This window comes from Quercus robur, chromosome 5 (assembly GCF_932294415.1).
Source record: "Quercus robur chromosome 5, dhQueRobu3.1, whole genome shotgun sequence".
NCBI classification, from domain to species: domain Eukaryota; kingdom Viridiplantae; phylum Streptophyta; class Magnoliopsida; order Fagales; family Fagaceae; genus Quercus; species Quercus robur.
In genome coordinates this window covers 70,064,522-70,074,967 of record NC_065538.1, presented here as the reverse complement: position 1 = coordinate 70,074,967, position 10,446 = coordinate 70,064,522, and the positions used below count along the sequence as shown (strand labels likewise).

The window sequence follows — 10,446 nt, the reverse complement described above, 5'->3', positions numbered from 1 at the left end:
AGCCCACGGCCCCATAAGATGGGGTGGTCCAAGTTGAAAGGCCTGCTTCTATGTAAGTGAGCCTCACACACGTGACAGAATTGTGGGGTTGTGCAAGTGTAGGTTGAGGATGCGGGAGCAACCTGCGAGTGCCGGTCATATCAACTTGCCTCTACTGACTACTGAGTGCTGTCTTGTTAATGCGACCGGTTACAAGGGGGTTCCTCGTTCACGTCGCCTCTGGCACGTTTTATATACTTAATTTTTTTTTTTGATAGACGTTTTATATACTTAATTTGGCACTATATAACTTGACACTTGCCAAGTACTATTAGCTTCAACTTCGCTCTCACGCCACTAGCTACCACAGATTGATCAAAAATTTTCAGAGAGAGAAGGAGCTAGCTTTAGTGGGGATATCAGAAATGGAACGTGGAGGCTTCCATGGCTACCGCAAGATCCCCAACACAAACTCTGGTAAACTCAATATTTACACGAACACAACTACTTGTCACTGTAATTTTTATTTTTCTTATATATATATTCTTGCTATAGCTATATGTGTTGTACATTTTTTATATATGTGTGTGTGTTGTGTACATTTTATAATATGCTTACATTTTCTGTTATCTGTGATCTTTTTTGACCTTCTCTTTCTCGAAGATCTTACTTTTTATTCTTGCATGAAAGCAATTATCTTAATGTTCATCTTCTCTTGCATGCAAATGTATTTTTCTTTCTTCCTTTCCTTCTTCTTCTTCTTTTTTTTTTTTTTTTTTTAATTAAATCATTTTTGATGAATATTACAAAGGAATGTATCATCAAGCTTAGCCCCTCTTAGCTAGCTAGCAAAGTAATAGGTTAGCTGCAGTTTAAGCTTTCAAATCCAGATCGACCTTTTCATGTGACAAATTCTTGGCACCACGATTTGAATACAAACCCCTAATTGGCACCACGATTTGAACACAAATCCCTAAAGGTCCATTTGGATTGAGGGAGAAGGAGGAGAAGTAGAATAGAGTTGGTCTAATTTAAGCCAACTTTATACTCTTCGCTCCTTCACTCTCCCTCCCTCCACTTCAATCTAAACAGACCTTAAAGCAAGGACCTTCAAGCTTAATAACCCTCAAGCTCTTTAATTATTTGATATTTTAGCATAATTTTTCCCTCTATTTTCACTTCAATGGGTTTCTCTATTGATCTTTCAATTCATGCAACTATATTTGCTTGTGTAACTCTTTTTTGCTTTTGGGAAAGTTTTAGTTCTCTACAGTAATATGCAGATAAACTGTTTCTTGCTCTCTCTCTCTCTCTCCATAATTAAATTCTGCAGGATGTTCCGACTATCTATTCACTTACAGTGGGCTAAATATATCTGATCATCTGCAACAAAGATACTTATTATTATTTGATTGATCTGTTGCTTTGATACCTTACACTTCAATAATAATAGGGGGAAATATATTGCACACAATGCTTTACACACACTATTATACAGACGTGACTTAGTATTTGTCATCTGAGTGTTGTGGACTATAAGATGTTGGTGGAAAGGTAACAGCTGATGAAACTTTGAAATAGGGTTTGTTGTACAAGTGGCATGTATCATGCATGCAATCTAGGACCCCACAACACCATGTGTCTTTCATGCATAAGCAAGCATAAGTGGGACCCCCACTTTATTCTCCACCTACTGCAACCTTCAATGAATATGCTAGGGATGTTATAACTTTTCTGCATACTTTTTATAAACCAACGTGTTACCCATTGCAAAATATTTCAAATTTCCAATTTTAAACGTTGTTTTAAAAAAATAATATAATTATATTTATTATCACATCAATTTGTAAATCTTTTTAACAAAATTAGGAATTAATTTAAAATTTTCACATAACAATTAATACCAACACTCATACTCTTTTTGCTCTTGGGTCTCCAATTAATCAATTAAGTTTCATTTAGAGATAGTTTAGACTTGAGTCAAAATTAAGAGACACAAAAAATTTCTTCTTCTTTTTTTCCAACTTATTAACATATTAAGTTGTGATCGATAAAAATTACTTTAAACGTAAGAAATGCTACATTCATAGTATTAATTTTTACAACAAATCATAAATGATAAATTATTATTAGTTTTAATTTGAATCTACAACTTAATTTTTTTTTCCACCAATAATAACTAAAAACAATCTACCACTTAAGATTTATTATAAAAAGATTGTAAAAATATTGTAGATATATCATTTTCTTAAAATATAGTATCGTTAATTGTTATTATAAACTAGTTATCTCATAAATTTCTGTATTATGCTTATAAATTTTAGATTTAGTTAGGAGCTGAGCTAGCAGAGTTAAGATGCTCTTAACTCGTTTGCTCAGAAGACCTACAAAAGCTCTCGAGGTGCGTTTTAAGTTATGATAGATGAATACAAAAAAACACATGAATAATGTAGTTTATTAGATATTAGATTTTTTTATTATTATTTTTATTTATTAAAAACATAAATAATATATTTATTTATTTATTATTATTTGCAGAGTCGCCCAATTAAATATTAGATTTGTTGTTCATTCATATATGCTTATGCGGAGAATAAAAGGGCCACTTGGTCTCCCTCTAAAAAAGCCACATCACATTTATGCCCAACCTTGCGTGTCATATTTCTTATGTGGGGGGGCCCATTGAAGCTATAGTTTCCACACAATAATGTAGTTTACACGTTACACAGTTACACAGCACATTCAATTAAATTAAAATATTGAGTTTCTATTTGCCATGCCTAAATTGTGCACATTGCCATTCTCAAACTTAAATAAAGAGGATGCTCATGTCATCACCTTAACTTTTCTGTTGATCGGTTTGAGATGCTCGCCTTACTGCATTATAATGTGCCTTTTTTGTAATGTCACAGTATTTTTGTAATAAAATTGATAACAGTTTTAACATTTGTCTCGCACGCACTTTAAACATATATATTTCTTAAGCTAGTGTTAGATGTTGTTTGATAGCATATTTTGAACAATAATTTTCAGTGTTTAAATAACATTACACATATTTCTATATACTTTTTTATAAATACATATTTTCAAAAAATACAAACAACTTTACTAGAACAACGTAACCAAACAAACCACGATCTCTCAAAACTTATTTATTTACTTAAAGAAAAAAATATTTCCAACAGTTGTAACATAAGCTATATTGTTGCTTTTCTAACATTGTCCCAGGCCTGAAGCTAACAAACATCAGCATGAGGCAGCTAGCAGAGATGAACCACACCACCATCACCACCGCCACAACCACCACGGATGACAACGAATGCACGGTGAGAGAACAAGACAGGTTCATGCCGATCGCGAACGTGATAAGGATCATGCGCAAGATCCTCCCTCCACACGCCAAGATCTCTGATGATGCCAAAGAGACCATCCAAGAATGTGTGTCTGAGTACATCAGCTTCATCACTGGGGAAGCCAACGAGCGCTGCCAGCGCGAGCAACGCAAGACTATCACTGCCGAGGATGTGCTTTGGGCCATGAGCAAGCTCGGGTTCGATGACTACATTGAGCCACTCACATTGTACCTCCACCGCTACCGCGAGATGGAAGGTGACCGTGGCTCCATTAGAGGTGAACCGCTAGGAAAAAGGGGTAGCGGTGGCAGTGTTGACTTTGGGGCACTTGGGGTTGCTGCATTTGCACCAGCTTTTCATATGGGGCATCACCATGGGTTTTTTGGTGCTGCAATGGGTGGGTGGAACTTGAAGGATGCACCTGGTGGAAATGTGGCTGGACCTTCGGCTCAGGCTGCTGTGGCCAGTGGTGAAGCACTTGGGCAGTATAAGTGAGATAAGATCACCCGAAATTTAATATATATATCTATATGTGTGTGTGCATGGATCGATGCATATATATATGCTATGGTATGATGATAATTATGATTATGTAATGCACTAACGTAGAGACATTTGGGGGTTTGAAACTTTGAACCTATCATGCAGTGGAATAAAAGTGAATAACATGGTTTCTATATTGAGGTATTGCTTAATTTTAGTTTGCAATTTTCAGGTGCTTAATTTCTAAGAAAAAGAAAATATAATAATATCCATGTGTTTTTTAAAGAACTAGGAAAAAATTATACGTCCAAAGTTATTATAGATGTATGAATAAGTGGATTCCAGTTAATTTAAATGGTAAAGTTTTTTATGGTTAAATAAGAGATTTGAGATTTAATCTCCACTTATATAAAAAATTATTGGTCTCTTAATCTGATGATATAGAACTATTATAAAAAACTAACGTCATAAGTTAAAATTCTCTTGGAAAAAAAAAAAAAAGTATGAATAAGGAAAGGAAAAATGCCAACCTAACAAGAATTAATGGATTGGAATAAACTAAAATTTTGAGGTAACAAAGCCAATTGGTTTTTTTTTTATGATAAATAAATTGACTAGAATTCTGAAATGGAAATGGCAACACCAGCAAGGATAGAATAGGTGAAATTGATACATACTGAAAATGTTGCCTAAAACGACAAATGGTATCAGTAGACGACTACTATTGAAGGGCCTATGAAAAACGACAATCGAGTAAAGGAAAGTTACGGAAAAATAGAAATGGTGAGCTCCCAGCGAGGATCGAACTCGCGACCTTTCGCTTACGAAGCGAACGCACTACCACTATGCTATGGAAGCCACGCTGTTGGTGGTCCTGGAGACAATTATTATTTAACACTTTTAAATTCTTACCCAATGCAAGGACTACAACTGTACCTTCTCTCTCACATCTTGTACACTGTTGGTAATTGTTAATTGTTGTACAAACTTTAGAGTGTGCTATAATTGAAATTTGAAACTTTTTGGCCAACATCCAAACAAGATTCCTCGTCTTTTTTTCTTTTTTCCTTAACAACACTGAAACTTTTTGGCCAACATCCAAACAAGATTCCTCGTCTTTTTTTCTTTTTTCCTTAACAACACTCAAATTCTACAAGAAGCACCAGTTCTTTATGTTTATAGTGAATCAGCTATGATAAGCTAACATTATTGCTTTTCATCAATAGGTTGATATCCCGAATGCCAGCTAAAATTACAGAACCAATCTCATGAGTGGATAATTTGGCTTAACTTTAGAGAAAACGAGTAAACTGAAATGCAGAAAATTATTTGTAAATAGGGGAGGTTCCACACAGCCATCTAGCATGCCTTCACACTGAGATAATAAAGGGGAATTTTTTTTCCACTTAACTTTAAATATCAAACAATTTCGTTAGTTGTCATGTTTCAAAACAATTTGAAAAACTAGCATCTCGAGTGTTTAAACTCGAGTTCTAAGATAAAACTCAAGTTTTTAAGTCTCGATTAGTAAGTGATGGCAGCTGACGTGGAAAAAATTCCACATGGAACTCGAGTTTTTAAGACTCGAGTTCCACCATTTTTATTTCCCATCTTCTTCCTCATGTTTGTTCGTTCTTCTTCATCCACCCAGAGTTCTTCTCCAGCTAGCGCCCACCCAACATCTCCTTGTTCTTCTTTGGCGCTGCAGATCGTCCACCTAGAGTCTGTTCTTCTCCAACCAAATTGCCTTCCTTTGTTCTTCGGAGTTCCAAATCGTTTCAGATAATTTTCCCTCTTCCTTTGTTCTTCTTCAAGTCTTCAGATCTGTTCTTTCCTGACAAAAATCGAGTCTCAAATACTCGGTTTTGCTTTTAGAACTTGAGTCTATAAGACTCAAGATCTATGTGGCATCATACTTCCAACTCAGCAAGTGGGAATTGAGTTTTTAGGCCTCGAGTTGTTGACTGAAATCAAGTCTACAAAACTCGAGATGCTAGTTTGCAAAATTCTTCCAAATGCCCGTTAACTTATTATATTATTTCCCCTCTCTATGCTAGCCTGCAAATTACCTCTGATAAAGGGCATTAGCCTAGGAGATGTTAGTGTAATAGACTAATAGGGTGGAGGCGTAGAGATCCCTGGTTTAAGCAGGAGCAGCAATAGGCCAATATCATTAAGAATGATATAAGGGCCTCAAACTTCCAGTGCTTGATGCACATGATTAGTTGTTTTCTTGCACAAGGACTGTACAACAAAACAGCGTTGGTGTGCATGCGCATTCAAACAAAGGCAACTAAAACCAACAAGCTACTGTCTACTGCTTCTAGCACTCGTGATTACAGTAAAAGTGCAAAAGATATGGTATGTGCTAGCAAAGTGTGAAGCTCTGGTTGAAAAATCAATTATGTGACAAAATTTTTCTTTTCCCTTTTACAAATTCAACACATTAATGGGAACTTGGACCCATTCAAGTTCTATCCATGGGAAGGGACTTCGATACACTTCTTTTTTCTATCCAATTGATCATCTTTCCCTTCATTTTCTTCCCCTTCTACTTCTTGACATCCTTCTGGATCAGCTTCAGGTCTTTTCCTTTGAGAAGGTACTTCAACACACTTCTTTTTGCTATCCAATTGATCATCTTTCCCTTCATTTTCTTCCCCTTCTACTTGACATCCTTCTGGATCAGCTTCAGGTCTTTTCCTTTGAGGAATCACTTGAAAGAAAGAAACTTTCCAATCCTTTGTTTCAATAAACTTGAGGAGTATCTCCATCACTTGGTTCACAGTAAGGACCTGCACTCAAATAAACAAGATGTGAAGTGTTGAGATTTGAGAGAAGGAAAACAATCACAAACTTGCTAGAGGCAACATAAGAATTGACCAACAGGTTGTAGCCAAACATTATGTAATGGCAATATTTCATAAGTTCTACTACAAATAAATTTGAAAGAGAACATGATAAACCCCAGTTTAATTGTAAGGTTGAGACATAGGTCACTTTAGCTAAATGATACACCATAATTTGAAATACTCCCTTTTCTTATAAGTTTAACAATTTAATAAAATAAAAGGAAACAATTAAAAAGATTCAGAAACAAGAATCAAAAAGAAAGTAGCAAGATCGTAATCACATGATGTAGATCATCACTCATGCATTACTCTCATCATGTTCATAATTCAACACATCAGATTTTACACACACCACAAGAGAGAGAGAGAGAGAGAGAGAGAGAGTATTTGAATAACTCCTATAAGAACCAAATATGCAGTTTTGGATGAACATATCTGCCAATGCATATTTCCTAATTTCATAGCTAAGTAATGACCATAAATTGACACAGAGAGTACTTCTCAAATTATGAATATACTCCCCCATAGAAACTGGAACAGTAACAAATGTTTGCTGTCAATATGCCAATTCCAGATTGACTGAAACTTAATCCTTGCAAATTATATTTCTATTATAACAAGCGCTAGTGCTATGGTAGTCAACCTTCCAAGAGAATGAAAAAACAAGTATTGAGAGTTTGAGACTAACTATACCTGGGAACTTGACATCTTCAAGTAATTCCCAATTGGGAGCTTCGCCGTTTGGATTCCTTGCTCTTTTGCTTTCTTCATGGTAATCCCTTTCCACCTATTACGGTCCACCAATCCACCAACAATATATATTTTCTTCAGATCAAGTTCCTCCAGAACAGTTTCTGCATCTGCTGTGAGATATACCAGATTTTCCTTTTGCTCTAGCAATGCTTCAATATATGGTCGATTTTCTTTCTCAATTATCCAATTATCAAACCCTGGGAGTCTTTTCAATTGGCTTCCCATTTCTCCCTCACATCCAGTCAACCAGAGATGACAAGGGCTAGCACATCTTCCATTCACCGCATAACAATACATAATCTGCAGGTTTCATCAATAATAAAGTTATTCCATAAATTACCAAAAAAAACATAATAATATTGAACTGTTCCACAACAAAACAAATCACCCATTAACAGGACCAATAACATTAAAGAAGAATGCACTGATTTATGACCAGAGGCTGACAATGAGATCAGTACAAATATCAATTCTAAGTTGCAAGGATTCAATTACAAAAGGAGTGACCCTCTGCGCTATGATATCAGTATATGTAAGACATCCAAGAGATAAGGTTGGACCTCAACTATTAGAGACCCTTATGTAAGATTATTAATTTTGAACAAAGATTCAACCAAAACTAAATTTCGTCCAGTTTCAATTTCTGTTCCTTAAAAAGCTGCAATTCTCATCCTTGTAAAATTGAAAAGATGCAATTTTCGCCCTTTCGTTTATCGTCATTAAAGGAATTGCTTATGTGAGAAAACTAGAGTTGGCATGACACATTACTTCCACATAGACCCATCACTAACATACCTTTCATTATGTGAGAAAAATTAACAAGTTCTATTTTTCTTTTTTAATAAAAAAATTGCACCTTCTTAAATTTAAAGGATAGAAATCAAACCTGCACTAAATTTCAATGATGAACCAAAATTTAAATAAAATAAAAAATAAAAACAAATATAAGGAACTTCAAATAACGATAGTGAACGCGATAAACAGCAATTAAAAGAACTTGTTTTGAGCTAGAAAATCACATGAAAAATTCATATATAGGTAACAAATGATTAATAAAATAAAAATTCATAAGCCCTTGGAAACTAACCAAATGCACCCCTCATTCTACAAAATTACAAATATGATTTTTACTACATAAGCAGTACAAACTAGTGTGTTCATTTTTTAAACACAAAACAAAAAAAGCAATTTGTAAACTTTTTACAATTGGTGATAACTTTAGCATTACGTCTCATGAATAACCACAGCAAAAAATGAAACGACAGCGAATTATAAAACCTACTGCTAAAAACGACAGCGTATTAGAGAGAGAGAGAGAGGGACCTGTTGAACGAGGCTTTGAATCTCAGAAGGAGTCATGAGGTGAGCGAAGTCGAGGTCGACGACGATCTTGTGTCCGCACTGCATCGCTTTATTCAGCCTCTCCATCTTCTTCTCCTTCTCCTCCGACCGCTTCTCCATCCTCTCTTTCCTCAAGCTCCGCCGCGACTCTATCAGCTTCGCTCGCTCCTCCTCCGTGACGCTCGCCAGAGTCTCCTCCCACTCCTTCCTCTTCCGCTCCGCGTCTTCCTTCTTCTGCCGCTTCTCTTGCGCTTTCTTCTCTGCCTTCTTCGCTTCGTACCTCTGCTGCTTCAGCAGCTTCTTCTGAGCGTTCTTCGAGAGAGTTTGTGGTTGTGGTTGTGGTTGTGAGAGGGCATTTTCGTCATTTTGCGTGGCCTCCATTGTTGCTCTGATTAGTGTTGTTCTCTTTTCTCTGTGTTTGAACGCGAGTGTGTTTGGGGTTAGGGCACTAACGTTTCTTTGGGAAATCGAATGACAAGGAAAAGAGTGGAACGACGTCGTCCTCATGCGCTTTTTTTTTTTATTCTTTTTTTCCTCCCTTTTCTTAAGACCAAATTTGGATCCATTACTATTGTTCTCGTTTATTTATATTAATGTTTTAATTTTTTTAATAAAAATAAATTCCTTTTATTTATAGGATAAAATTTAACTACAATTTTTTTTTGAGAAGTAAACTAATTGCTAAACTAATTATTTATATTAATTTTTATTTTATTGAGTAAAGTTGTAGTTTAAAACTACAATCAATTTTATAACTAAACTTTATCCTTATTTATGTAATCAATGATAAGAAATAATGGAGCTTAAATCACTTAAAAATATATAACAGAGAGCTACCATATAATTTTTCAATAAATAAATGTGTGGGTCAAAAAAATACCTTTTAGGAAGAATTACTTAAATAACCGTTAGAATTAATTTAGTAAGTATGGGTTAAGAGTTTAACCAGTAAAAGAAAGCTCAATGGATTGAGACAAAATGTACAATAGAAATGATGAAAAAGACTAATATTTGGTTAAAAAATATACCCTTGGAAGTCCCGAGAATGGATATGAATATGATCAATACAACTTTTCCCTCTCACTTGATATTACACTTAACATTTTTTACTCAAAATTTTCGGGCCCTTGTTCACAGGGAGTTTGCCCCTATTTATACTAGGATCTATTCATCATTTACCATCCACCTATAGGGTGTATATGGCGTAGGGTAGATACTTGTCTCATTCCCTACTTCTCTCCCCATTCTTTTAAGGTAAAACTAGGTGGAAAATGGGGTGTCTGGCCCTGTTATGATGATCATTCAATAATAAATATAGCTTTGCTAGTGGGTGGATCGCATTTAATGTGGAGGGGATGGTTGCTTAGCTCAAATGCTTTTTTCTTTAGGCCTCTAGATTTGTTCACTATTTAACTCATACAATCCTTTGTTTGCCTTCTCGTTGCCATCATGAAGGGGGAGAGGGGGGGGGGGGGGGGGGGGTTCTTGACATGCAACAAAGGATAAGGTGATCCTTTGAGATTCGTTGAGAGTGGTCGACCTTTAGATGATTATGCCTTTATCTCTTTCCCCCTTGGTGTGTCTTCGAGGTTCTTCAAGGTCGGACCTACTCTACTCAAATTAGTCAGGCCTTTATTTATCAGGCTCTCCCAATTGGCCTTTGGGCCTACAAACTCAACCCTGTT

The 10,446-nt window shown here is 35.6% G+C and overlaps 2 protein-coding genes and 1 non-coding gene across 3 annotated transcripts; 1 reads left to right on the top strand and 2 right to left on the bottom strand.

Moving 5' to 3' along the window:
* The first annotated feature begins 308 nt into the window (after positions 1-308).
* On the top strand, positions 309-4,027 carry LOC126729167 (nuclear transcription factor Y subunit B-1). The gene is made up of 2 exons (XM_050434857.1): positions 309-456; positions 3,208-4,027. Exons 1-2 carry the CDS (start codon positions 405-407, stop codon positions 3,825-3,827), a joined length of 672 nt encoding a protein of 223 aa, XP_050290814.1. The 5' UTR covers positions 309-404; the 3' UTR covers positions 3,828-4,027.
* A 574-nt stretch (positions 4,028-4,601) lies between these two features.
* On the bottom strand, positions 4,602-4,673 carry TRNAT-CGU (transfer RNA threonine (anticodon CGU)). The gene has a single exon. It is a non-coding gene; the product is annotated as a tRNA-Thr (tRNA).
* Positions 4,674-6,181: 1,508 nt separating this feature from the next.
* Positions 6,182-9,280, bottom strand: LOC126726885 (tRNA (guanine(9)-N1)-methyltransferase). The gene is made up of 3 exons (XM_050432292.1): positions 8,744-9,280; positions 7,361-7,720; positions 6,182-6,610 (listed from the first exon to the last, which is right to left on the bottom strand). The coding sequence occupies exons 1-3, from the start codon at positions 9,266-9,268 to the stop codon at positions 6,290-6,292; spliced, it is 1,206 nt and encodes a 401-aa protein (XP_050288249.1). The 5' UTR covers positions 9,269-9,280; the 3' UTR covers positions 6,182-6,289.
* Positions 9,281-10,446: the final 1,166 nt, after the last annotated feature.

Coding starts and splice junctions, on each gene's coding strand:
- LOC126729167 (XM_050434857.1), top strand. CDS start 405: ATGGAACGTGGAGGCTTCCATGGCTACCGCAAGATCCCCAACACAAAC. Junction 457..3,207: donor GATCCCCAACACAAACTCTG/GTAAACTCAATA, acceptor ACATTGTCCCAG/GCCTGAAGCTAACAAACATC.
- LOC126726885 (XM_050432292.1), bottom strand. CDS start 9,268: ATGAGGACGACGTCGTTCCACTCTTTTCCTTGTCATTCGATTTCCCAA. Junction 7,721..8,743: donor TTCAAAGCCTCGTTCAACAG/GTCCCTCTCTCT, acceptor TGAAACCTGCAG/ATTATGTATTGTTATGCGGT. Junction 6,611..7,360: donor TGAAGATGTCAAGTTCCCAG/GTATAGTTAGTC, acceptor ATTTGAGTGCAG/GTCCTTACTGTGAACCAAGT.